The sequence below is a fragment of the Chlorocebus sabaeus genome, chromosome 14 (assembly GCF_047675955.1).
Source record: "Chlorocebus sabaeus isolate Y175 chromosome 14, mChlSab1.0.hap1, whole genome shotgun sequence".
NCBI classification, from domain to species: domain Eukaryota; kingdom Metazoa; phylum Chordata; class Mammalia; order Primates; family Cercopithecidae; genus Chlorocebus; species Chlorocebus sabaeus.
The window spans coordinates 97,067,109-97,093,496 of record NC_132917.1 but is presented as its reverse complement, the minus strand read 5'-3'; the positions used below and the strand labels follow the sequence as shown (position 1 = coordinate 97,093,496).

Here is a 26,388-nt window from a genome sequence, read left to right as displayed (position 1 = left end):
TTCGGGTTAAGTCAAAGGATTCCTCAGAAAGCTGAAATGATGGCATTCCTGATGCGGAGGAATTTAACCCAAGCCCAAAAAAACACCCAACAAATGTACTGAACATAAAGACACTTTATAAAGTATTTCACAGGGTTGCCATCTTCCACCTTGGACCTCTGGAAAGGTCTGTAGGGTGAATTTTAGTCCCCGTGACACACAGAACATCCGTGAAGACTTAAAACGTGCCACAGGAGGGGACGCTCAGGAGAGCCTGTGGAAAATTCCAGCAGGTAGTTCTCGAGAGCTGGTCCAGGGGTCAGCAGGGGATCCGTGTCTCCTTCTCAGGTCAGGTCCCCACCTCCCACCCCCAAACAAGAAGTTCCCCTTTCACAAACAGGAGGCGACCCTAGCAGACAGCGCAGCAGTCGGAGGTTAGACGCAGCGAGCTCCCGCCCTGGACGCGAAGGCACACGGGAGAGTAAACGCAGCACCCACAAGCAATAGGGCAGGGCTTTTTTTTTTTTTGTCGGGGGCGGAGGTGAGGGGTTGTTTTCTTTGTTCCACCATCCAGGGCATTTCTGTTTTCTAAAAAGTTATGCCGGAAGGTGGAGTGGCCAGTTAACACCGTCTGGGTTTTCAGCTCAAAGTTCTGTGCGGCTTTACGAAGACTTCCATCTGATTAGAGAGAACACCGCATGGACCACGTAGAGCAGAGTGGCTACGTAGGAGAACACCTGGAACCAAGAGAACTGGCCGTTAATGGGTTTGCGCAGGAGGGCGAGGCACAGCGTCTGCACTGCATCCAGCCTCACACGGGGCGCCAGACCCAGAGAGCTTGGGCTGCCACTGCTTCTCGCCCCTCACATGGACGCCCTCCCTGCTGAGCCCAGGCGTGCACCACATCCTCTCAGTACAGAGCTCCGTGTGGCCTAACAGCCGCCTGGACCTGGTGTGCAAGGTCAGACTCTCCACTATCGCCCAGCATCACACCGGTCTCAGCCTGAGGTCTCGGCTGACCTGAGATGGAGCCCTCAAAGGCCCCTCCAATGAAAGCATCTCAGGCAGGTAACTTTCCAGGGACAACGTCCTCTCTCCCCCAGCAGTGAGACCAGCACCCTCCAGCTGTGGTCCTGGTGGCTTGGTTGAGAGATTGTAAACACCTGGGTTTGCTGGCCCCGGTGAGAGTCTCCGTGCCGCCCGGACGCCCTCGCCCTATCATTATTTTGTTTTGGGTTCTTAATGTCACAGGTGTGGCTGAGGGAGCCGGACTTCATAGGGAGTGAGGGACAGCAAAGGGGAGGAGGGAGTTTGAGCTTTTGTCGAAAGGAGGGGCCTTAGTGTTGGGACCATCCACTCAGCCACTGTGGCCCCGGGAGCGATGACCCTGCTCGCTGGGGACTTGCTGTGTCCTCCTGAGCACTGTCTGCTCCCATCACCCCACTCCCTGAGGCCTGCCTGCTGCCCAGCCCAATCTCTGCACCTGGTTTTGTGACCTTGGGTGGAGGTCAAGACTTTCCAGCTCGGGCATAACATCCATTGAGGGCGGCTACGCCTCTGTGACTCCTGAAAATGCCCATCCACCCCAGCCCTCAGGGTGCCTGCTCTCCTGCCTCTACACCCAGGCAAGCCCTTTCCCTCACTGCCCGCAGGCGGCCAGGAAGCCGAATGATTGAATAACACATTTAAGAGAGCGTATCTGGGGCAGGCAGTCAGACACCAGTGGGCAGCCCTCCGTAGACGGTGGGCGTTCCAGACCAACGAGGGCCTTTGGCAGAAGCACCTTGGAAGTCCCCAGCAGGAAGAGCAGTGGAGACTCATTTTCCAAGTGGGGTCAAGAAATGGCCCACTGGGAACACGCAGAGCTGGGCACGAATGGGGAAATTTTGGCTTCAGAAAACTCTCTCCCTAAACTGCAGCCATCGCCACCTACTATTGTATAATCTAGAAACCTCCAGATTTCTCCAGAAATTTCCATCTCGTCCCAGTCAACTTCCACCAATCCCCGGGGTCCCTTTGGCAAAGCAGCTTTGCCACCCACAAAGGAGAGAGGGAGGAGCTCAGCTTGGAACAGGCCCTGATTAGTAGCCACAGAGTGGAGGTGAGGCAGGCTGGCTGCTTCCAAAACCAGGCTGTGTGAGAGAGGGTGTGAGGTGCCTCCTTGCACCCCAGTATCCCCTGGACTGGACGTGCTGCGGTTGGGCGGGTCTGGGATTGAATCCTGAGTAACGAACTTCTTTCTCTCTCACAGTCAGATGCAGTTGATACTGTGAGTTGAAAGGTGTGACTTTACATGGAACACCGTGCAGATTTCCCCTTGGTGGTTTTATTTGGGTGCATCTGCCAGCTGAGAACACTCGGTTCTCAATTGTAACCCTCCTGTCTGCATGAGCATATTTGTGTCTATCCATCTCAACTAAAAAAATGGGAACATGGTCAATCATGGGATGGATAAATAGCTGTTGGTCTATTCCTACAAGGGAATACTACACAGTAATAAGAACAAACAACCCACATCTACACACCTGTCGCTTGAGTGAATCTCACAAACACAAGGGTGAGAGAAAGATGCCACACGAGTTCCCACTGTATAATTCCACTTATATGAAGTTCAAAGGCAGGCGAGACTGAACAGGTGCCAGAAATCAGAATTGGGTGGTTGTGGGGCACAGTGGTGGGGACGGGACTTGAGGGGATTTCTGGGAGTGGTTTATCAGGCCCTAATTCTTAGTCCAGATGCCAGCTACACAGGGGAGTTCGCTTTAGGAAAATTCATCAGGCTGTGTGCTGGTAACTGGCCCTAATTCTTAGTCCAGATACCAGCCACACAGGGAGTTCACTGTATGAAATCTGTTAAGCTGTGGGCTTGTAACTGCGCGCCTCTCTGGCTGTGTGCTGCCTTTGATAAAAGGTAAAAGAGAAAAGTCGGAAGGCAGTAGAGCCTAGTGGTTCCCAACCAGAGACCCGCGCAGCAGGAAGGGGCGTTCGTTCCCCTAGCTGGGTTTTTCCCTCAAGTGCTGACCCACTGACCACATCCCATCAGCATTTCGCAACCCTTGCCCACCGCAATTTTATGGAAATTATTATCAGACACGTCGCTGATGTTTGTTGAAAGAGAAGGCTTGGTTGGGATGGGGGAGGTATGAAGCGGCTTTGGGAGAGGGAGATGAGAGGGAATTGCACGAAGAAGATGGAGGGTGGGTCACCAGCCTCCCCAGGAAGGAAGATCAGTCAGGACGCCACCTGGCTGTGCTGCTGCTTGGAAACCAGCCGTGTTGGGAGATGGGACAATGCGGGGCATCACCACATTCTACCTTGGGATTTGCATAATTCATAGGTCAAGTTCTAGATATCTGAAGAGTGCTCTTTCTGAAACTTCTTACTTTTTAACGATATCCATAGTCAGAAGCGTGTTTTATATCGTAGACTGGTGCAAGGGCACACATGCTCAGCTCTGAAAACCACGTGATGAAACAGTATATTCTGTTACCCTGTCATTCTGATCCAGTTCATTAAGAAGACAATCCACCTGACTTCAGTGTCCCCACCCCTGGTTGGATGCTTCAATGGACGGCCACGTGGGGAGAGTCAGGAGACCCATGTGGCCAGACTCACAGCCCCAAACCGGTGCTGAGGGTGTGGGGACTGGGCCCCCAGCCTTGATGCTGGGCCCTACGATGCCTGGTGATCTTGGGCCCGTCACCCACACTCTCTGGCCCACTTCACCTGTGAGATGGGTGTCATAATCCTGGGTTGTAGGGTTGCCATGGATGTTGAATAAGATTGTTCACAGAGCACCTGGGCAGGGCGTTGGGCAGCTGCATCCCCTCACACGTCTGCCCTCTGCAAAGCCCACCCAGGCCTGGGGCATGCAGCCCTGGCCGGACGACTAAGCAGAGTCTTGGGCACGACACGACACCCCCTTTCTCCGGGGCTTTCCTGCTCCAGGGATGAAGGCAAGGTTTGACCTCACTCCAAAGTTAGTGAGCTGAAAACAGAGGGCCTGGGCAGCCTCCACACACACCCCCTGCCAGCCGCGGAGCCGCCCGCTGTGGACACAGCCCCGGGTGCCCGGACTCACCACGGCAGCGATGTTTTCGTGATAGTGCCTGTAGGTGAAGCCGTCTTGCATCGTGATGGTGGCCAGGGCCTCCAGGACTGAGGCGCTGAGGTAAAAGAGGGCAGCGGTGCAGTGGTAGGCTGCGTCCTGCGGGGCAGACGGAGCGTCAGAGGGATGAGGAGAGAGAGATGGGGCCCGGATGCAGAGCTCAGGTACCCCCACCCCGTCCCTTGCCTCTCCCCCGACTTCCTTTGAATCCCACCCCTCCCAACCTTGTCACGGAGGTCCCATGCCTGCCCTGCTGCACTGAGTCTCACTTCACTGCCGTGGGGCCAGAGCAAGCACTTCGGATGGGACGTGGGTCTCCCCTGAGGAAGGGTCGAGGGAGAGGTGGAGGAGGGGCCAGCAGCTTGGGGTGTCCCAGGGAAAAGCTCGTCCTGGATCCGAGAAGCGTCGTGCATGGCCACGGTCCAGCGTGGGTGTGGCCTCACTGACCAGTGCAGGATGAGGGAGGACCATGCTGTTTCTATTGTTTTGTTTTGTTTCATTGTTTATTTTTGGCTCCTGGTATATTTAAAAGCAAAAAAGGGCTCGGCGTGGTGGCTCACGACTGTAATCCTAGAGCTTTGGGAGGTTGGTGCGGGAGGATCTCTTGAGGCCAGGACTTGAGACTAGCCTGGGAAACATAGTTAGATCCCCATTTCTACACAAAACAAGAAATCTTAGCTGGGTGTGGTGGCACATGCCTGTAGTCCCAGCTACTCAAGAGGCTGTGGCAGGACCATCACTTGAGCCTGGGAGGTTGAGGCTGCAGTGAGATGAGATTGTACCACTGCACTCCAGCCTGGGTGACAGAATGAGACCCCCAACTCAAAATAAAAAAATAAATGAAAGCAAAAAGGTACTGAAACAGGGTTTTATGTAGTTGTGATTTGGAAGTGATTTCAAAAGTCTAAGTAGCAGAGATTTTGAGAGTGACAGGCTTGGCCAAATCGCCCCACCACCCCTACAGCAGGTAACGGGCAAGTGTCCTACATGTAAAAGTTACCTTTTCGTGGGCCTCAAAGCAGAATTTATACAGAATAACGACCAACGGCCACTTCTGTTTCCCTGTGCTCTGTGGCAGCCCTGCTTGGAGCTGGACAGTAACCATGGCCTGACCCTCAGAGCCAGGGCCAGTTTCCGGAGCCCAACACCTCGGTCAGCCTCCAGAGCCCTGCTCCCCTGAGATGAAAACAGCCCTCGTGGGTGATGGGAGGGGCAGGCAGGCACCTGGTGGGTACAGGTGGTGTGGGGGCTGGGCTGCTGGTTATCCATGGAAAGGCAGTCATGCGGGAGAACAGAACAGGTCCAATGAGGGTTGGCAGTGGAGACCTTGCCTCTGCCCCTGCCTCTCCTGATTCCGCTGCCGGGAGCCCTGGGCAGGCTCAGCCTTGGAACATGGTGGGGTGACATCTACGGAGAAGTCTCACCTGGCACTGGAAAAGCCCACCCTACCGGGCCAGGGGCCAGTACTACTGCCGCCCCGCCCCCCACTACAGCCAGCAGGTGCCCTGGGCTGCACTCACCAAGGTGACCCAGGAAGTCTCTCCACCGTGGGCTCCAATTAGGTACAGGATGATCAGGGTGGTGGTGGCCACGAAGCAGAACACAGACACGAACATCACCCAGCCCTGGACCAGGGGCCAGGGCACCAGGGAAGAGGCCACCAGGATCCACACCAGGCCCCCGAAGATCTGCGGGGGAGGAGGAGCGTTGAGTTTCGGCCCAGAGGAGAGCCCCAGCCCAGGAAGGGCCCCCGAGCAGTGGTCACATGGGGTGACTGGGCTGCAAAAAACACAGGAAGCAGGCAAAGAGGACAGGGCAGGCATTTTCCTCTCCAAAAATGGATCTGTCGTCCCCGCAAGGCCCTGTGCTGGATCTAAATCCCAATCCCCAGCATGCCTGCTCTGAGTAACTTTTTAAAAAATTTTTTTCTTGAGACAGAGTCTTGCTGTGTCACCCAGGCATGAGTACAGGGGCGTGATCTCGGCTCACTGCAACCTCTGCCTCCCGGGTTCAAGCGATTCTCATGCCTCAGCTTCCTGAGTAGCTGGGATTACAGGTGTGCGCCACCACGCCCAGCTAATTTTTCTGTTTTTAGTAGAGATGGGGTTTCGCCATGTTGGCCAGGCTGGTCTGGAACTCCTGACCTCAGGTGATCCACCTTCCTCGGCCTCCCAAAGTGCTGGGATTACAGGTGTGAGCCATCACGCCCGGCCTCATTAACTTTTTAAATACGGATTTAATTTTTTATTTAACAAACACTTATATCAGACCTGCATTCCAGGCACTATCCTACGCACTTTACAAATAATAACTCAGTGATACAGCAACCCTATGAGTAATGCCGACTCGTTTGCCAGATGAGGAAACTGAGGTAGGTGGAAGTTAAGTAACTCACCATTCCAAGAAAGTACTTACGCCATTTGGTATTGTCATGAGAAGGGCTGCTATTCCTTCTGATATTCTAGCCTTCCTACTTGCTTTGATATTAAAACGTCCTTTTTTTTTATGCAATGGTAGTGGCCAGCAGATCTTTTTGGTCTTTATTTGGCAAAACAAATTAGCCACACTGTCAGTAGCCCTCTGGCCTCCCTTCCTTTGTTTCTCTCTCTCTCTCTTTCCTTCCTTTCTTCTTCCCCCTCCCCTCCCCTCCCTCCCTCCCTCCCTTTCTCTCTCTCTCTCTCTCTCTCTGTCTCTCTCTCCCCCGCCCTTTCTCTTGCTCATTGTTTCTTTTTCTGGATACAACCCCTTATATTCCCAAGTCCAGAAAGTGTTCTGACGACCAGATTTGGAGTTTGAATGCAGTAACCCAGGCCAGCCTTGTCTCCTTGGATGGCTGAGGATGGGCGTACAGTGAGGGAAGTACAGTCCTGTGGTTATCCAGAATACACCCCAGTTGAGGTCACCAGGGTCAGTGAGCTCCATACAGTCAAAGAAGAGCAGACACTGGGGCCAGCATCGCCCCTCAGTAGCCCAGCCCTGCTCCTCGCTGTGGCTGGACACGTACAAAGCCGCTCCCCACTGCGGATGGGTACGTACAAACCCTGCTCCTCACTGTGGACAGGCACGTACAAACCCCAGCGGAGACTTTCTGCACTTCTCTTTCCCTTCTCCTCATCTCCCCCTGCGCCGCCCCCGCCCCGTGCTCCTGCCCCCAGAAAGAATCAGCTCAGCCTCATCCACATGTTCCGCACTTGGATGAGGACAGGGCTCGGAGCACTCTAGGCCTATGTGGAGATTCCTTTGCAGCCAAAAGCCTCCAAGGTACTGCAGATGCATCTGGGGGGCTGAGGATGGGACTGCCCTCCCAGGCCTGTGTCCCCTGTGGTTTTAATTCACATAGCCCCTTGACCCCCCACCTCCCTGAACCTGCTGACCACCTGTCGGGTTAGAGCTACCATTGTCTTCACAGGCATTGTCTGAGCTGCTTGGCTGAGAAGCAACCAGGAGAAAATTGCATTTAGGTAGAAAAATCAGTGCAATGAAGATTTTGGATTTATTAAAACCAAGTTGTCCCGAAGGAATCAGATGTGGACATCTCTGACCAGAAAGCGTCCTCTGCTGATGGATCTTAGGCCCCCTGAAGGCACATGGCAGGGCCGGTGGGATGCACTGGGAGCAAAATCAATTAAATAAAAATGCCCAGACCGCCATGGGATAAGATGTGTGCATGTAGATTTCATCCACAGTTGAGTTTCAGATCCAGCAGATTATGCGGCCTTTTCCATAATGGGCACTGCTGGAGGGACAGGAGCGCATCGGTGTAGGCAGGGCTTGGATTCAGGAGGCATGTAAGGGTGGCGTGGAGAAATGGGAGGATCCAGCGGGCACATCCAGTGGGCAGAGGGAGGCCCCGGCCTGGGAACCCTTCTGCTAAGCGCCCTTTGCCTGGCGGCTACGTGACCCTCCCAGGAGGACCAATTTAAGTTGCTTCCTTGTTCACACAGTCTCGGGGAGTCCTGCATGCTTTCTCTGTAGCGCTCGGCACAAACACGGTTGTATTGGGTTAGGGATAACTTGGGGCTTTCCCTGACCCGGTGATGGTGGGCTTGAGGTCTGCCTTGCTCACAGCTGCCTCCCTGGTGGGGACCTGGAGAAGACCCATCCAGCCATGCGCCCCGTGTCCAAGTCAGCTAGCGGGACTTTGGTCTCCTGGTACCCGGGTGTGGCTAAACTGGAGCCACTTACGAACCAAATCCCAAAGGAGCAGCTTGGGTTGCACATGGCGGGGAAGAGACTCCGTTGCGGAATCCCAGTGGGACCCCGTGGGCCAGAGGCGCTTATGGGTGACCAATACGCATGCTATCGAAGAACACTGAATTTCACAGTGAGGGAACGATTTCCCCCTCCTTTACTCTCTTTGGTTTTTCTGATGAAGGCAAGAAGGGCTCAGGGTGGAGCCAGGTGTCTGGAGTTCTCTAATAGTGCGGATAGGCAACGGTAAACTGGATAGTGACGTTGTTTCTACGCTTACGGTCCCAAGGTCGTTATTTTGGGAAAATTAACTGTAAAATACATACGAAGTGAATTAATGCACAGGTGGCACCTGGAAATGGCAAATCTGAGAAGGTGGCCCTCAGCTCCTGTCTGCAGAGTCATCTCCACTTCATTCTTCCCGTGTGGCTTGAGACGTGACTGATAGGAGGAATCAAGGGCAGGAAAAGTGAGGGGAAGTCAGTACGTGGAGGGCTGGCCACAGCCTCCTGTGTGCATCTTGCTGGGCACAGCCACAGCCTGGGCTCTGAGCTTCCAGCAGCTGCGCAGAGGGCCTCGAGCTCAGGCCAGACCTCTGCCCTGTTCCAGTGTGTGCTTTTACCAACCTGATGAAGACCATTTCCCAGCTCCCTGGGAAAGTCCATGCTGCCCACACTGGCACACAGATTCCTGCTGTCTGTAGTGGGAACCCTGTCCACAGTTGTCCATAGAACAAAGTCTACTGTGGGTTTAACCCCAGCCCCTGTCCCCTGACACATCTCAGGACCCCACCCAGCCTCTGAGGGCATCACCTTGCAAGGGTGTCCTTCAAAAAATGAGGCTGACTGTTTTCCTTTGCGTGGTATATGTAGAGCGGTATGTTTCAGAGTGAGATGGTGGGGAGACATTATCTTTTTCTTTCCTTAAACAGTTTTATGAGCTATAATTCACAGCCCATACAATTCCCCCATTGAAACGGTATGACTCCCTGGTTTTCAGAATATTCACAGATATGTGCGTCCATCACCACAGTCAATCTTGAAACATTGTCATCACCTTGGAAAGAAATCCCATGAGCTGTGGCTTCCCTGCCCCCATTCCAAGCAACCACAAATCTACTTTCTATCTCTATAAAGTTCTGTATTTTGAACTTTCATATGAATGGAATCATTCAGTATATGGACTTTTGTGACTCACTTCTTTCATTTAGTACAATGTGTTCAGGTGAGAAATTCTCTCTCAAGGGGACTGATACAGAATATCTCCGCCGTCGAAGCCGCACAGTGGCCCATTTGGACTCCACCATTCAGGGGTCTTGGGTGAGTGTGTCTCATCTCTCTGGAGCCTCCAACACAGGAGCATCTGAGGAACGGCGTTCCTAGGGACGCTCTTACACCAGCCCTTGCGTGTCCCAGAAACATGTGAAGGTGCAGCTAGTGACAGATGTCTCAGCACAGATGACATCACGACAGCCGGTGGTTTGCTCCCAGGAGATGGGCAGTGGGGCGGCGGGCCTTCCCCTCAGCACTGCTCAGGAGGTGCCCAGGGAGGACTGCAGAGCCCGGGGTCACAGGGGCTATCTGGGGGGCGGGGCGGAGGAGGGTGCAGAGCAACCCTGAGAAGAAGAGGAGGAGACGGAAAGACGCAGCCGAGCCAGGAGAGATTTCATTCCCGGCCAGGTGTCTGTGGAACAGAAACAGCTGCTGCCTCAGCTGAGTCATGGCCCCTTCCCTTCGGAGCACAGACCTTTGCTGCGGTCTCCTCTGGAAGAATTCTAATGCAGAGGTGCCCTGCTGGCTCCCTCCCCGTGGCAGGGGACTCCGTTCTCAGAGGAGCTGTCCTCTGAAGTCTGCAGGAGGCTGCAGCAAGTGATTCTGCCTCTTGGCCTCAGCTTCCTCTCTGCAAAGGGCAACTCGCAGCCGTCTCCCCACACTGTGGGCTGGTGTGAACTGGCTGAAACTACGGATGTGAGTGTCAAGCTTCTGGCACTGAGCCCAGCACTACCAATACCTGGGAATAAGACGTCGCTCATGCAGGAGACTGACGGCTCCGTGGACACAGACACATAAGCAGCCACTTACGATGCAGGTGGACAATCAGCCCTGAGTGGGCAGAGCAGCCTGGACGGGTGCATAGGGTCAGTCAAGCCTTGGAGAGAGAGGTGGACTTAACTGGTTAACCAGGCCAGAGAACTGGGAGAGTTCTTCTCAGCACTGCCCAGGAGGTGCCCAGGGAGGACTGCAGAGCCCAGGGTCACAGGGGCTATCTGGGGGGCGGGGCGGAGGAGGGTGCAGAGCAACCCTGAGAAGAAGAGGAGGAGACGAGAAAGGTGCAGCCGAGCCAGGAGAGTGCCAGGGGCTGGAAGGGGCACATGCCAAGGTCAGAGGATGCTGAAGCAGCTGTCAGGGCTTCGGAGGCTGAAGGCTGGGCAGCTGGGCATGGGTCAAGGAGTAGCAGAAGGTGGGGCTGGAGCAGGGTGAGCCTCCAACCCCGCCGTATGCAAAGCTGAGATTTGGTGTAAACCATGAGTCAAAGCTGGTTCTTGCCCTGCTCCACCTACTAAATGTACAGAGAGCAAGCAGGGCAAGAAAGGCACCCACACCAGGGAGATAAGGCACTCCTGGGCATGGCGCAGTCTGTTCCAGTCTGGCCTCAGGACCCCACTGGCCAAATATTTGTCCAGAGCGAGGGAGCAGGTGAGGGTTCAAGGATTTCCTTTCATCAAGGAAACTCCAGGTGGCTCCCAGTCTCCAGGCGGCAATGCACAGAGGCAATTATTTTGAAAACATTATTGGCACCCTGGTGGCACGGTCTGTGTCCCCTTTGTTTCTGCCAACAGGCCAGACTTCCCCCGGGGCCCGCAGCTGCACCCCCGTCACTGTCCATCAAAATAGAGATGGTACAGCTAGCTGGGTCATCTCAGACAAAGGTCTCCAGTTGGGTGGCTGCAGAGGGACAAGGGTTGAGTGCTCTGAGTCCCAGGACCTTGAGTTAGAAGATGGGGGTGGGGCCTCGGCAAACACGCTATCGTCCTCAGCCCTGACGATACGTTAAGTCACCTGGGGTGCCTTTAGAAAAAAACACCAAAGCTCAGGACTCATGCCCAGCGTCTGATTCCCAGGAAAGAAGCAAAGTGATGGGACAGACGCCCCGCACTCTTGGCCAAGGCCTCATGTTGTGTTGCTGTAACATAAGGCCGTGGGCGATGCTCTGTAACTCCTGTAAGACAGAAGAGGAAATGGCTCCTGTCTCAGGGTGCTGCCTGCCTTCCAGCAATGCCAGTAGACTGCCCTCGTCCAGGTCCTGCCCCACCTCTCAGTGCAAAATGTCACCATAGCATTTCCTCTCCTCTCCCCTCCTGTCCTCTCCTCGAGCTTGGGTCCCTGTCTCGCCTGGAACATGAGACTAGGTCATCCTTGGGTGTCCTCTGAACTCTGAGATGCAGCCTCACTGTCTGAGGATGGGGACCGAGGGGGTGCATGAACGTTTGGAGGCCCCTCCCAACGCTGGTATGACAGAGCTGGAAACCAGCCACCTTTAATTCAGACCAGTTGGGGGTGCTGAGCAGAGTTGAGCTTCTCTAAGAACATGGGATAATGTACACAACTGGACAAAAAAGTTTCCAAAGAGTTCACATCCATGGTCTACCCAATGAAATGATGTTTGTGAAAAAAATTCTGTCAGGAATTGTCTTCCTGGGAGCTCTCGTGTGAAATCGGAGAAGCTTCTCATGTTTTCTTTCCAAATTAATCCATGGGAAGCAGCCAGGGTGCTTAAGGGGTGGTTAAGGGTATGCACTTTGGAGCCAGGGTTGATGAGTTTGAAGTGAGCTCTGTTGGTAGCTGGGTGACCTGCTGTCCCTGGGCAAGTTATGAATCTCTCTGTCCCTCATCTGAAAAGTAGTGATAACCGTAGTTGTGACTCAGGTTATATCTGCAGGGGTCCGGCATCTGGCTTCCACTAAGCTCTTGCTGTCACGACGGTCTTTAGATGAAGCAGCCTCTTCTGTAACTATGTGAAAAATCCAAAATCCCAGCAGTCTGAATATGATCTCAATACGCACAATCATCTACTCCAAAACTTGTCCAAAGAGAGCCAGAATATTTAAATAACCTCAAGAGAATCAAAAAGGGAAAACCTACGGTCCCCGGAAACCCAAAGTTGAGAAAAATGTGCCTGCCCCACACAGGGAAGCACAAAGGGCACTAAGATATGAGCCAGCCTTGCCTCCAACAACGGGCCTGGTCATGGAGGACGGGAAGACGCATTCTCTGGCACATTCTTGAGATTCGTCTGGAGTTTCCATTCCCTGGGGCTGAAAGAACTCTTCATCCACAGTCCCCAGCGTTTCTGCTGCAGGGCTGCGTAACCGAGGCAATGCAGAGGGCTTGTTCACATTCTCTGGATATTTTTGTGGGGCTCCATTTCACCCTGTTAGGGCCTCCACAAGCGGAAATTCTTCCAAGGACACATCAAGACGTGAACCAAAGAGGTCTTCCTAGGCAAGGCTTTCCATCTGCACACCCGGGGGTGTGGTCCCCAGAGCCCAACAGCACGGAGCACGTGGTGTGTGCCTTTAAAGGTACATGTGAACAACAGTTTGTGCCTCGAATTCCTGAGAAGTAAAGGAAACCGGCCACAGAAGAGAGGCTGAGCACCACTGCTGAGCTCCCCTGCCACTTAGGTCAAGCGGCAAAAATCATCTCCCCAGGAAGGAAAAGATGTCCTCGCCGGACGAGGGAGGCATGCGGATTCATCCCCGTGTGCTGGGAGGACTGCAGGAAGCTCCCAGCCCTTCTGTGTCCTCTCAAGGCCACCACGAGAAGCACCCCCAACTCATGTTGCTGGCAATCTACTCACTCACTGAGTCGTTTTAGCAGCCAAGGGTTATTTCAATGCCAGGAGGACATTTTGTGCAGGTGATCTGACCAGAAAAACAACTGTGAGGCTCAGGAGATGCTCAGCAGTCTTTGCCCAGCTCTATGGGATGATTGATTTAAAGCTAATCATTCCAGGAGTGAGACAGAGGGTAGGAAGCATTTTTCTGTGCGCATGTATGTATGTATGTGTGTGTGTACATGTATGCTTGTGTATAGGTGCATGTATGTGCCTACATGTATGTGTATGTATGCACGCACATGTACTTCTCTGTATGTATATGTGTTTGTGTGCAGGCGTGTATGCGTGTATGTCTGTGCATGTGTATGTATGTGTATGGTGCTGCATATGCATGCGTATTTGTATGTGTGCATGTGCCTGTGTATGCTTGTGTATATGTGTGTGCACATGCAGGCATGTGGGTGCATGTGAGTGCACGTGTGTGTGTGTGTGTGTGTGTGTGTGTGTGTGTGTAGGTAGAGCTGGGTTAAGGATGAGCTACTGTGGAGCAGGTAAATGGCACAACAGGCTTTGATGCCAGGATGAAGTGAAGAGGGCCCCGTGCACCAGGTGGTGGGAGAATGAATATGCACAGAGCAGGAGCTCAGGGGAAGACCCAAGACCCCTAATGCTGAAGCCTTCCCGAGTCCCGCAGCTCTTCCCCTAAGAAGACACATCTGAGAGGGAGGGCCGGGGACTCTGCTCCAGTTCCCAGAGGCAATGAGCAAACATGGCTTGGCTTCCTTACTTTTGTCAGCCTACCTACCTCCCGGTACAAAGGAACTCAGTCCCAGCAAGCCAGAGAAGTTTCCCTCACTCGCTCAGTCACTCATTCACTCACTCAGTTACTCACTCACTCACTCAGTTACTCACTCATCCACTCACTCACCAACTCAGTCACTCAGTCACTCACTCACTCACTCACTCACCCACTCACCCAGTCACTCACTCACTCACTCAGTCACTTACTCACCAACTCAGTCACTCACTCACTCACCCACTCAGTCACTCACTCACCCACTCACTCACTCACCCACTCAGTCACTCACCCACTTACTCACTCACCCACTCACTCACTCACCCACTCACTCACTCACCCACTCACTCACTCACTCAGTCACTCACTCACCAACTCAGTCACTCACTCACTCACCCACTCACTCACTCACCCACTCACTCACTCACCAACTCAGTCAGACACTCACTCACTCACCCACTCACTCACTCACCCACTCACTCACTCAGTCACTCACTCACCAACTCAGTCAGTCACTCACTCACTCACCCATTCACTCACTCACCCACTCACTCACTCACCCACTCAGTCACTCACTCAGTCAGTCACTCACCAACTCACTCACTCACTCACCCACTCAGTCACTCACTCACCAACTCACTCAATCACCCACTCACCCACTCACTCACTCACCCACTCACCCACTCACTCACTCAGTCACTCACTCACCAACTCAGTCACTCACTCACTCACTCAGTCACTCACTCACCCACTCAGTCACTCACTCACTCAGTCACTTACTCGCTCAGTCACTCAGTCACTCATCCACTCAGTCAGTCACTCACTCTGTCAGTTACTCACTCACTCAGTCAGTCACTCAGTCAGTCACTCACTCACTCAGTCAGTCACTCAGTCAGTCACTCAGTCAGTCACTCACTCAGTCAGTCACTCAGTCAGTCACTCAGTCAGTCACTCAGTCACTCACTCACTCAGTCAGTCACTCAGTCAGTCACTCACTCACTCAGTCAGTCACTCAGTCAGTCACTCAGTCAGTCACTCAGTCACTCACTCACTCACCCACTCTGTCACTCAGTGAGTCACTCTGTCACTCACTCACTCACTCACTCACTCAGTCACTCACTCAGTCACTCAGTCACTCACTCACTCACTCACCCACTCACCCACTCAGTCAGTCACTCAGTCAGTCAGTCAGTCACTCACTCACCCACTCACCCACTCAGTCACTCAGTCAGTCAGTCACTCACTCACTCAGTCAGTCAGTCAGTCACTCACTCACTCAGTCACTCACTCAGTCACTCACTCACTCAGTCACTCAGTCACTCACTCAGTCAGTCACTCACTCAGTCACTCACTCAGTCAGTCACTCAGTCACTCACTCACTCAGTCACTCACTCAGTCACTCACTCAGTCACTCAGTCACTCAGTCAGTCACTCAGTCAGTCACTCAGTCACTCACTCTCTTACTCGCTGACTCACTCACTTAGTCATTCATTCACTCACACATTTAACAGATGCTGGGAGTGGCATGGTCAACACTGAGGCAGACTCACCCAGTGAAACGGATCTCATTCGAAGACACACTTTAATGAACAGAGCCCACCTCTCCCTTTCTCCCCTCTCTCATGCAGTCTTGTGACAGTCCCCACTGGAGCAGCTCTGGGTCCACCAAGGGTAGATTCAGGCCCTGGTGAAAGTGTGTCTGAGCAACGGTGACCAGATACGAATGCCACACAGGACAGGGACAGAGCCCGGCAGTTGGCACAAGATGCCCATCTGAGCCCATGGGGAGAGATCAGGGGGAGAGGTCTGAGATTCTCTGGGTGGTGACCCTCTCCCTGCATCAACTGAAAAGGCAGATTATTGGGAGTCTGACCCCTGGGGCTGCTACAAAAGAGAACCCTGGGAGCGGGGCTGGGACCTGACTTGGTTTACCTACAGCAGTCACTCTCCCCTCCTGGCTTCTTCCTCCCAGAGGGACCCCTCATGCCATCCTCACCCCCAGCTGGCCTTAGACCGTGCTCCTTATCTAATCTCAAGGCAAGAGCACGACTCAGGGGGTTTGGATCAGTTTGTGAAGAAGAGGATAGAGATTTGGGATTAAAAGCTCTAAGAGCTGTTGCCAGGCGCGGTGGCTCATGCCTGTAATCCCAGCACTGGGAGGCCGAGGTGGGCAGATCACGAGGTCAGGAGATCGAGACCATCCTGGCTAACACAGTGAAACCCCGTCTCTACTAAAGAATACAAAAAATTAGCCAGGCGTGGTGGCGGGCGCCTATAATCCCAGCTACTCAGGTGGCTGAGACAGGAGAATGAAGTGAGCCCAGTAGGTGGAGGTTGCAGTGAGCTGAGATCACACCACCGCACTCCAGCCTGGGCGACAGAGTGAGACTCTGTCTCAAAAAAAAAAAAAAAAAAAAAGTCTAAGAGCTGAGTTCAGGGCCATAGTTTATATTAACAAGGCAGGTTGGACTGGGAAGAGCCCCCTGTTCAGGCTTGCAATCTCACCAGCCTTCAGCCCCAGGGAAGCCTTCTCTCCCATAGCATACGCAGCCAGCGGGACAAAGTGACTGCTGACTTCATACCCGCCCCCCTCACGAGCTAGAGGACGGTCGGTCACTAGTTCCTGCATGAATGAAAACTCCACTCAGATCCACAAATCTAGGGGTTTTCTGATAGGCACGTCTTCATTTGAACAGAAAATTCTGCCTACCACGTCTACACCCGGTGGCCTTACCCAGCAGGATAAACAGAAACTGAGAGGTTCCATGAAAATACAGGGTAAGCCACCTGGAAAAGGCAAAATCTGTGGAAATGCTAGACCAGACAGGAGTGGCTTAAAGGCAAGAAAAACAGAAGGGATTTATGGGAGTCACCAGGTAGGTTAGTAATGTGAACAAACCCACAAAACAGGTGTACAACTGCAAGAGAGAGGCGAGAGGAGGCAGCCTGCCCTGGTCTGGGAGGCTCCAAGGGAACTGGAACTCCCAGAGCCTCTTGAGGACTGGCGGCCTTTGTCAGTTTCACCCTCTGTCCGCCTTTGAGGTCAAGGACTCATCTTATGATTCATCAGTGTTGGGTAGGTGAGAGTGGAGACCTGAGCCCTTTCCCTACCGATGCTTGCTGAGAACAAATGTCTCCGAGTTCTTGATCTGGGCCAGGGATGTGGGCAGACTCAGGGTGTAGGCACGAGACAGACAAAAAGCAAAGGTCTGCAGGATGTGCTCTGAGTGCCAGGAAAGGGTGCTAGGAGGGTGGGCTTCCCGGTGGAGGTGATGGGTTAGCTCGGGCCTGAAGGGCCACCTCCAACAAAGAAGCATTCCCACTGCCGCCCCCAACCCGGTCACACATGGAGATGAAGGAGGTCTGTGGCTGGTTTTAGAAAGAGTCCTGAGACCCACAAGCTGGGTGGTTCCTTTCCTGCCAGGCCCTTCAATCCAACTCTGCCCACCTGCCAAGCAGCTGGGAGCCAGGATGGAGGTTGGGGGAGGTGAGGGCACAGGTTTTTGCCAGAGGCTGCCCCCTCCCTGAACCGATGCCCTTGCATACAGCCGACACACTGACACTGATGACAAATCGCTTTTGAAAGCTTTCATCTGAGCCCACTGGTAATTCGTTCCTATGCCTGCGGGCGGATGTAGCTATGCGTCACTCAGAACCCGAAAAGCTCTCCCTGCCCATCCTGGCACCCGGCTGGCAGGTGATACAGAGAGGCTTAGAAAGCAGCCTGCTCCCTGGGCAGAAGGCAGGCTGGGGCTGCCACCCTGTCCTCCACCTCCTGGCTGTCCCCATCAAGGTCCCAGCCGAGGACACACTGACCTCTGACCTCAGTTGTTCCTTCCTCGTGAGAGGAGAGCCACTGGGAAGGCCCCAGGAAGGTGGTGTCTGTGCAGGACTCAGTGACCCCAGAGAAAAGTCAAGTGTGCCCTCCACAGCCTGGCCCAATCCCAATCCTCATGCAGCACCTGCCTGAGAATGGAACAGAAGGCACCTACGGCAAAGGTGAGGCGGGCGGGCCTTGTGGACCCCGCGGTGGGTACGGGTCGTCCAGTTGGTTTCAGAGCAGATGTTTAAATTATTAGTCAACCAGTAATAACAGCACTTGATAGCTAAGGGGCAGTAGCTATGTGAGGCAGGTGCTGCTATGTCCCCATTTTACTGAGGCAGAAACTGAGGCACAGTTACCTACCCATGTTCCCACAGCTGCCGGGTGCTGCTCTGACGACCTGGCTGAGGCCCAGATCCAGGACTCCATGGGTGTGACAGTTACCTCCTGTGTCTAGGGTCAGCTTTGGAAATGGCCATGGATTTTTGTTTTGGTGACAGTTTCTCACTCTGTCACCCACACCAGAGGGCAGAGATGCAATCACAGCTCACTACAGCCTTGACCTCCAGGCTTAAGTGATCCTCCCACCCCAGCCTCCTGAGTAGCTGGGACTATGGGTGCAAGCCACCATGGTTGGCTAATTTTTTATAGTTTTTGTAGAAATGGGGTCTTGCCACGTTGCCCAGGCTGATCTCAAACTCCTGACCTCAAGTGACCCTCTCACTTTGACCTCCCAGAGTGCCGGGATTACAGGCGTGTTAACGTGGAGGAGGGAGAATAACCAATTAGTCGTCAGGCCACTCCCAGCCGGCTTTTCCCTCCCCAGCCCGCCACTGAAACAATGAGTCTCAATAGCCTCTGTTCCTTCAGAGGAAAACCACAGCAAGGTTTGTGTTGAAGACACATACAGCACAAGATGAAACGCCAAAGGGTCCCGCTCCCTCTTCGGCAGATGTGGGCCTGCAGTTCAGTCTGAAGAAGAGGGAGGGGCCACCATGCAGACCCCACCCCTCCCCACTCCACTCGTAGGTCAGGGGACCTATGACCTATGTTCTTCCCCATGGCCTTATTCCTGGCGTGTCCACCTGCTGGGCCCCCTCCCTCCAAGTTGGTTCTGGGACTTTCACTTTCTGCCTCCTCCCCCTGCCCTTCCAGCCCCTCCCCTGCCAGCCCACTGCATTCTCGCAGGGACTGGAGGCTCTGGCCAGGACCTGCGGGTCAGTGAGGCTGGCTGTGGCTGGTGACAGGCTTTCCTTCGATTTCCTACATATGTTTTTCAGGACCCAGGGCTTGGATACATTAAAATGATTCACCCATTAGTAGGGTAGAACACTAGCTATGAATGCGGTAGGAGTGGCAGAGAGCCTGGGGAGATGTGCTGCAGACAATCGGAGTGTGGCACATTCATGACCCCAAGAAGGGAAATGGTTACGCTGCTCATGCCCAGCCAGGAGCTCACTGGGAGCCAAGCCTTTCACCAGGGTGTCAAAGGCAATTTGGAGCCTTCCAAATTGATGAGAGACCACGAGGGACCTGTGCCATGCTCCACACCTTTGGGAACAATCTGAAAGCTGTGAGAAGGAGCTGGCCACACACCCCAGAACATTCCTCCTTCAAGGACAAGGAGCACTATCCCCCACTGTCCTCACACCCGTCAACACCAGGAGCGAACACCTGCTGGGGTATCCTATCAGCACCTGCCCCTGAGGCCTGCTGCTCCAAGTCACCGTGTCCAGGGACTGAGACTAGAGGGGCCAGGAGGAAGTCCCAGAGTGGCTTAAGTCAGCCCCCAGCCCCTTCTAGTTCAAGTCTGGCTGGTTCTGTCCTGTGTCAAGGCAGGTCCCAGGTGGTCCAGTCCCTACTCCCAGCCCGTTCTCTGGAGAATGTGTCTGGGCTCAGGGCAAAGCCAAGCCACTACTGAGTCTGTGTAGAGCGAGTCTGCGCTGGCGGCACAATGTGCTCTGCCCCTTGCCTGCTGGTGTGGCGAGTACAGGTACAAAATTCAGCCCTTGTCCCTGGCCGACCTGAGGGTGAGCTGGCAGCAGCATCGTGGGGCTTCCTACTCACTTCTGAAAGCACTGGGACAGAACGGGTGCCTTCGCACCAGTCCTGGCATTGCCCCATCCCCGTGAGGTGGGGGAGTGACTTATGAAAAGCTAACAGCCAATCTTTTAAAATGTAGCTCAGGTGTGATGACACGTCCGACAGTCCTGTGGATCTGAGCCCTGTCATCGCTCAGCAGTTTCCAGGGAGCAGCTCAGAGTCACTGAGTCCTCAACAAAGCTGGCCTCTGGTCCCGAAAAACTGGAAAAGTCACTTCTCCACCAAACCCCTGTGGAACCGCTGTCTAGAACACTTCTCCCTTTAGAGAGGAAGAGAGGAGAAAACAGGGCAGATCAGGCAGTAACCCTCCCTAAATAGTTACAGAGAGGGGACAGAGCCGGAAGCCAGTGAACACAATCAGGGAAGGCCAGCTCAGACACCATCCTGTGCTGGCCAAGCAGGGCCTGCTTCACTCCCTGGTGCCTGTAGGAGAGGTTCCTAGCTAGAGCAGCAGGGAACTTGCTCCAGGAAGAGAGGAGGTCCCTGGACTGACTTGCGAGAACCTCAGAGCACCTGCCTGCTTGCCCCAGCCTCTCCCTGAGAACTGTTCCCACTATTCTGTTCCCCTTAAAAATATCAAGAGGGTGGCCTGGCCTCCAGACGCCCGCTCCAAGTCTCAGAGACTCAGTGGAGGGTGTGCAGTGCAATGCGTGTTCTTCAACCTGCCTTGGACCTCGTGACTCAGAACCTGCAGGGTGTGTTTTTGACAAGGAGACCCAGAGGAGGTGAGAGCGTCCCAGTGGTCCTGAGCTGTCCCTTCATTCTGTAGGGGGGGAGAGAAGGGACCCCAGCCTTGCCCAGGGCTGCCAGGTGGGCAGGGCTGCCTACTCAGGATCCCAGGGTGCCTTCTAGCACAAGCAAAATCTCGCGTGGCTGTTTAGGTGAATGGAGAAGGCTGGGCATGACCTGCTCACTGCTAGAAGTGCTCGCTGGACCCTGGAGACCCCGTGACCCAGGCAAGCTGCTCCCTGTCTGAAAATGAGGTTTCTGTGATTCTACATCTCTGGTCTCCTAGGAGCTCCCACGCCACCTTCTCAATGCAGCCACAGCTTGGATCACCGGCCCGTGGTCCAGTCCCAGCTCTGTCAGGCTGGCTCTTCCCCAGCCAGGTAGAAATCTAGCGTAGGTCCCCAGACTTCTCTGGTCACTCTTAATAAAAGTCCGGTCGCTTTGGGTCACAGAAAAGGTGTCATTTTAGTCATAACTCTGTCCAGTTCACAGAAACTGTCAAAACTGCAAACTGATTTCAGGTGTCTCCCCACCCCAACCCCAGTCCGTGATGTGACCGCACTTCTCTTGGTGCTTCTGAGGCACAGAGGAGGAGGGCGTGCCCCTGGAGGGCTGGTGGCATTCCTCAGGCTCTCACTCACAACCTTGCCTCCTTTGTGGCCTGGGGAGGAGAGGCTGAGTAGATGATCTCACAGCCCTCCTCAGCCACTTCCTTCACAAGTCCTGAAAGGGTAGGGGTCTCTCCTGGCACAGGGGTCTCTCTGTGGGAGACCTTGCGTCTGGGGGCCATAGCTGAGACAGAAAGCCTTCCCTGCACATCTTCTGTTTCCTGAATGGTGGCTCAGTGTCATGAAGCCCCTGGCTTAGAATGGAGAATGAGGAGATAGAGAGTGGCTCCAAAAGGAAAAGTTCCTCACTGGGTGGGACTTTTGCAGGGGAGCAGACCAGAGGCAAAGCCCTGGGTTTTGTTGGAGGAGGAGAGAACACTGGCCATTTCACCTGTGGCCTATATGGGGCTGCGCTGATGACCCCACCACCTGCAATAGGGGCACAGCCTCTGTGACTTTGGAGGTATTTGGAAAGGCAGTCTCACTTCCTAGTTGGACCTGCCTTCCTCTTCCTGTGAGGACTCTTCAGATTTCAGAGGTCAGGAGGTCTGGGATAGGGCTGCAGGGCCAAAGAGAGATGGCTATGCCCCACCCTGAGCTGCCACCCTCACTTGCTCCAGTGGGCGGTCCCCTCACCATGGAAGTGGTGCTCCACCCTGATCGCCTTGGACATCTGCGCCTCCCAGGCTGTTGGGAGGTCAGGCATGAGAATGTGAACCATGAGTCATCAACAACTCAGTGGACTACAGATTTAAAAAATAATCAAGCATTTCACACCCATCGGATTAGCAGAAAATTATAAAGTCTGACGCTAGCAAGTGATGAGGAACAATGGCGACTTTCATGTGCTGCTGGTGGGGGCCGGGGAAGGTCCAGGTTTAGCCTGAAGCTTAAACAATTGGGGGGACCATCTTTATAAAAGAATACAAAATCAGGCAGAGTCTTGGAAAGGGCTGGAGTAAGGAGGGGTCTTGAACTTAATTAAACATCATCGGCTTCCCAGTAAATCTGCTCCTGGGGTGTGTAAATTGGAATTACTCTTTTGGACGGCAATGTGGTAACATCTGGGAAAATGACAATGTGCACATCCCCTGTGACCCAACAAGTCACATCCTCCACGTGTTTATGGGAGAAATTTCCAACAGGTAACTACAGAGGCAAATATGAGAATGTTCTTGGCAATGCTGTCTGCAGTAGCTAAAGGCAGCAAATTGGAACTATCCCAAGTGTCTATTAACAGAAGACTGGATAAACAAAGTCAACATGTATAAATCTTAGAACGTAATGTTGCCTGGAAAGCATGTTGCAGAAGGATATGTACGGTACGCTGGCATTTTCATAAAGTGTGAAAACGTAAAACAATGCCATGTGTAGGTCATATGTGTGCAGTGAAAGTCTAAACTGTGCTTGGAAGTGAACACCACATTCAGCCTACAGGTGGCCCTGAGGATGGAGGGAGAGAGAGGATAAGATAACAGAAGGATGTCTAGGGGGCTTAGATGCCATCTGAAAGCTTCATTTCTTTAATACATAAAAGCAAACAAGGCAAAATATTAAGATTTGACAAAGTTGGGCAATAATTATGTAGGTGTCTGTTAAAGTATTATATATATTCTTCTGTGGTATTTGAAATATTTCTATTTTTGTTTTTTAAATGAGCGAAATTCACGTATCATTAAACCAATCATTTTAAGTTGACAGTTCAGTGGCATTTAGTGCATTCATGGTGTTGTGCACCCACCAACTCAATCTAATTCCAAAGCATTTGCATTACCCCCCAAAAGGAAACCCCATAGCCATTAAACAATTGCTCCCCTCGGTGCCTGGTTAACCACCAGGGTTTGTGTTCTGTCTCTACAGGTTTATCTATTCCAGATATTTTATATAAACGGAATCATACACTATATGACCTTTTGTGCCTGGTATCTTTCGCTTAGCATAGAGTTTCCAAGGTTTATCAACTTTGTAGCACGTATCAGTACTTCGTTCCTTGCTATGGCCAGGTCGTATCCATCGTTTGGGTGTGTCACACTTTGTTATTTAGTTCATTGCTGATGGCCACTGGGCTGTGTGTTATTGTGAAGAGTGCTGCTATGAACATGCATGTGCCAATACTAAAGTCCCTGCTTTGAATCCTTTGGTTATATACCCAGGAGTAGAATTGCTGGGTCAGAGGGTCATTTTTTGAGGGAACACCAAACTGTTTTCCACAGTGACTGAACCATTCACATTCCCACCAGCGACATACAAGGGTTCCAATTTCTCCACACCCAATACTTGATGTTTTCCATTTTTTGGATGCTGGCCAGCCTAATGGATGTGAAGTGGTATCTCATTGTGATTTCTTTCTTTCTATTTATTTATTTAATTTATTTACTTATTTATGTATTTTTTTGAGACCAAGTCTCACTCTGTTGCCCAGGCTGGAGTGCAGCAGCGTGATCTTATTGCAACCTCTGCCTCCCAGGTTCAAGCGATGCTCATGCCTCAGCCTGCTGAGTAGCTGGGACTACAGGCATGAGCCACCACGCCTGGCTAAGTTTTTAAAAAAAATTTTTTTATTTTTAGTAGAGACGGGGTTTCACCACGTCGGTCAGTCTGGTCTCGAACTCCTGACCTCAGGCGATCCATCCACCTCAGCCTCCCAAAGTGCTGGGATTACAGGCGTGAGCCACCGCACCTTGCCTCATTGTGGTTTCAATTTTGTTTTCCTAACGCCTGATGCTGTTAAGCATCTTTTTATGTCCATATTGGCCATTTGTATATCTTCTTTGTAGAAACCTCTGTTCAAGTCCATTGCTCATTTTCTAATTGGGTTGTCTTTTTGTTGAGTTGTAATATTCCATAATTAAAAAAAATACCTCCCCCCGGGTGGCCAGCGCCTTCTCAGGGCCTTTAATTCCGCATTCCTTCCACACATCAAATATATACAGCTTCATGTTTACAGTCCACACAGAGGAGAACTGAGAGGCTTGGGGCCAGCTTTCTCCTCTTCTCTCCCAGGCACCTGCTAGAGCACCCCTAATCTAGAGCATGAGGAAGACACCTGGAGGTGACTGTGCGTTGCGGGTCTCCTGGGAAGTGAGGAAGGGAGGTGGGGAACAGGGGTGAGGTGGAGAAGTGACTTTCTAAGTCAGCTGAGAGAAGCGTTCTGGGCGAGGGGGAGTTGTTTGCTCTGGAAGCCCCCTATGGGCAGGCCACAAAGCCACGCGGCGCTGGCGGAGCAAGCTGCCAGTAGTAGACGGTTCCAACGTTTCCCACACCCCGTAGTCTCTGCAGCATTGGTGGGCTGGGTGGGAGCCTCCGGGCACCTTTCCCGCAGATGAGATCGCCCCGTCTCACTGGACTGTTCCTGCTCTCAGGGGCACTCCCTCTTGTATGTTGAAGGCCAGCGCGGGGCTGGCTCTCTGTGAATGGTGGGGCTGCGTTCATTGGCGTCCCGGGTTTCCTCTAAATGTAACGGCTTTGATTCCGCCTATCCCTAGGATTTAAAGTCACCGGTTCCACCCAGGTTTGGGTTCGACTCGACTTTCACCCCAAGTTCAATGACAGCCCTGCTCCCAGGCCGCCGCAGCGGCCCCTGCCTAGCCCCTGCCCCCAAGCCCTCGTTGGACGAACTGACCCTCCCCCTCCAATCAGGCAATAACAACCTGGGGTCCAATTTTTAAACAGCCAGGCTCCGACATTTTCTTTCCCCTCCAACTCTCCACGCCGGTGCTTCTGAGGGTGGGGTGCCGGAAAAGGTGTCCCTGAGGCGGCGACGGACCGCACCCACAGAATATACAGGGCACCCCCCCCCAGGTGAGGGCCAGTGGGCCCCGGGGAGTTGAGGCTGAGGGAGGTCACTTCGGCTTCGCGACGCAGTGAGCGCTTATCAGGAGTTCTCAGTAGGAAGCGCTTTCCCGCAGCCTCAGGCAGAGACCGTGCGCGCAAGGCGGGACCGACCGCAGGTGCAGAGGCCCCGGGGCTGCCCAAGGTCAGCCGAGGCACGCGGATCGTTCTCGCCGCCCCCCCAGCCCCGCGTCTCCTCCACTCCCACCCCACACACGGGGCAGAAGGACTGCGGCCGCGCAAACTAGGGCCTCATTTCCAGATCGAATTGGTCGCAAATACGTCCCCTCGCCAGAAACTGTAAAAGGCCAGAAGAAAATAAACCGGATTCAACTCCCTCTCATCTCCAGATCTCGGTTGGTAACACTAACATTTCTTTTGGTGATTTTATTTTTTTTCCCGACACTGTCTCCCTTCAAAAAGCTGCGCACTTCTACCCAACCGCGCAAAGCGCGGCGTGAGCTTCGGCGGCGCCGGGCGCGTCTGGAGGGCCCCGCGCGAAGCTTTGGGACCAGCGCACCAAGAGTGGTCCCCGCCTGACCCGCTGCCAACATCCGACCCCGGTTGGGAGCCCGGTTTTTCCTCTATAGTCCTGTAGACTGTTTCCCTCATTCCGTTGGTCTAGAAGGGGACAAACGACCGGAGGTGGGAGGGGGCTTCCCTGGCTTAGTCCCCGCCCTGTCCCTGCTGCCCCGATGCTCCCGGGACCTGCGCAGCTAGCGGATCCAGTTCGACAGCTGTGCTGGGCGCCCGAGAGAGCGCACGGCTCAGCCCCTCCCCGTCCCTTCCCTGGCCAGGAGTCACTCACAAACTCAAAGATGAAGAGCAAGTCGGGGAAGGTGGTGAAGACCGAGAAGCCACTGGGCAGGGTGCTGCCCCCCGACGCCGCTGCGGGGGCCATGAGGGCGTGCTGGCGTGGGCCTCGGGACTGGACGCGCGCCGCTCAGACTGCGCGCAGACCTCTCGCTTGCTCCGCGGAGCCCAGTGGCCTGGGCGCCCCCGCGCGCGGGTTAAGAGCAGGGGAGCCCGAGCGGAGAAGGGAGGAGCCCCGGCCGCCGCCCAGCTCCGCCCCCCGCCCCACGCCCCGGGAGACCCGGCCCGAGTGCCGCGGGCACCGCCCTGAACCTACTCGAGGGCCCGCTGCGGGCGTGCAGAGCTGGGGACGGGGAACCTGACTCCTGCGTTCCAGCCGTGGGTGGCACCTCTTGTGGGAAGCAGGGCAAAACCACTTTGGTCAGGCGCTCCTCATGCCTTTCTCACTTCGTAGGTGACCAGTATCTCCTAAGAATGTTAACCATCAGTAACCGGGACCCCAAACCTCACCAAGGCACCCCTCGGGTCACCATTGCTCTAACTTTGAATTTGGGTCTCCTTCATTTTG

The 26,388-nt window shown here is 53.8% G+C and overlaps 1 protein-coding gene across 1 annotated transcript; it reads right to left on the bottom strand.

Annotated features, from left to right (window-relative positions):
* Nucleotides 1-26,013, bottom strand: MAL (mal, T cell differentiation protein (MAL blood group)). Its single transcript, XM_008007930.3, has 4 exons — nt 25,816-26,013; nt 5,608-5,775; nt 4,061-4,186; nt 1-716 (listed from the first exon to the last, which is right to left on the bottom strand). Exons 1-4 carry the CDS (start codon nt 25,906-25,908, stop codon nt 642-644), a joined length of 462 nt encoding a protein of 153 aa, XP_008006121.1. The 5' UTR covers nt 25,909-26,013; the 3' UTR covers nt 1-641.
* Between the last annotated feature and the right edge of the window lie 375 nt (nt 26,014-26,388).

Coding starts and splice junctions, on each gene's coding strand:
- MAL (XM_008007930.3), bottom strand. CDS start 25,908: ATGGCCCCCGCAGCGGCGTCGGGGGGCAGCACCCTGCCCAGTGGCTTC. Junction 5,776..25,815: donor TGCTCTTCATCTTTGAGTTT/GTGAGTGACTCC, acceptor CCTCCCCCGCAG/ATCTTCGGGGGCCTGGTGTG. Junction 4,187..5,607: donor AGACTTCCTGGGTCACCTTG/GTGAGTGCAGCC, acceptor TCTGCCCCGCAG/GACGCAGCCTACCACTGCAC.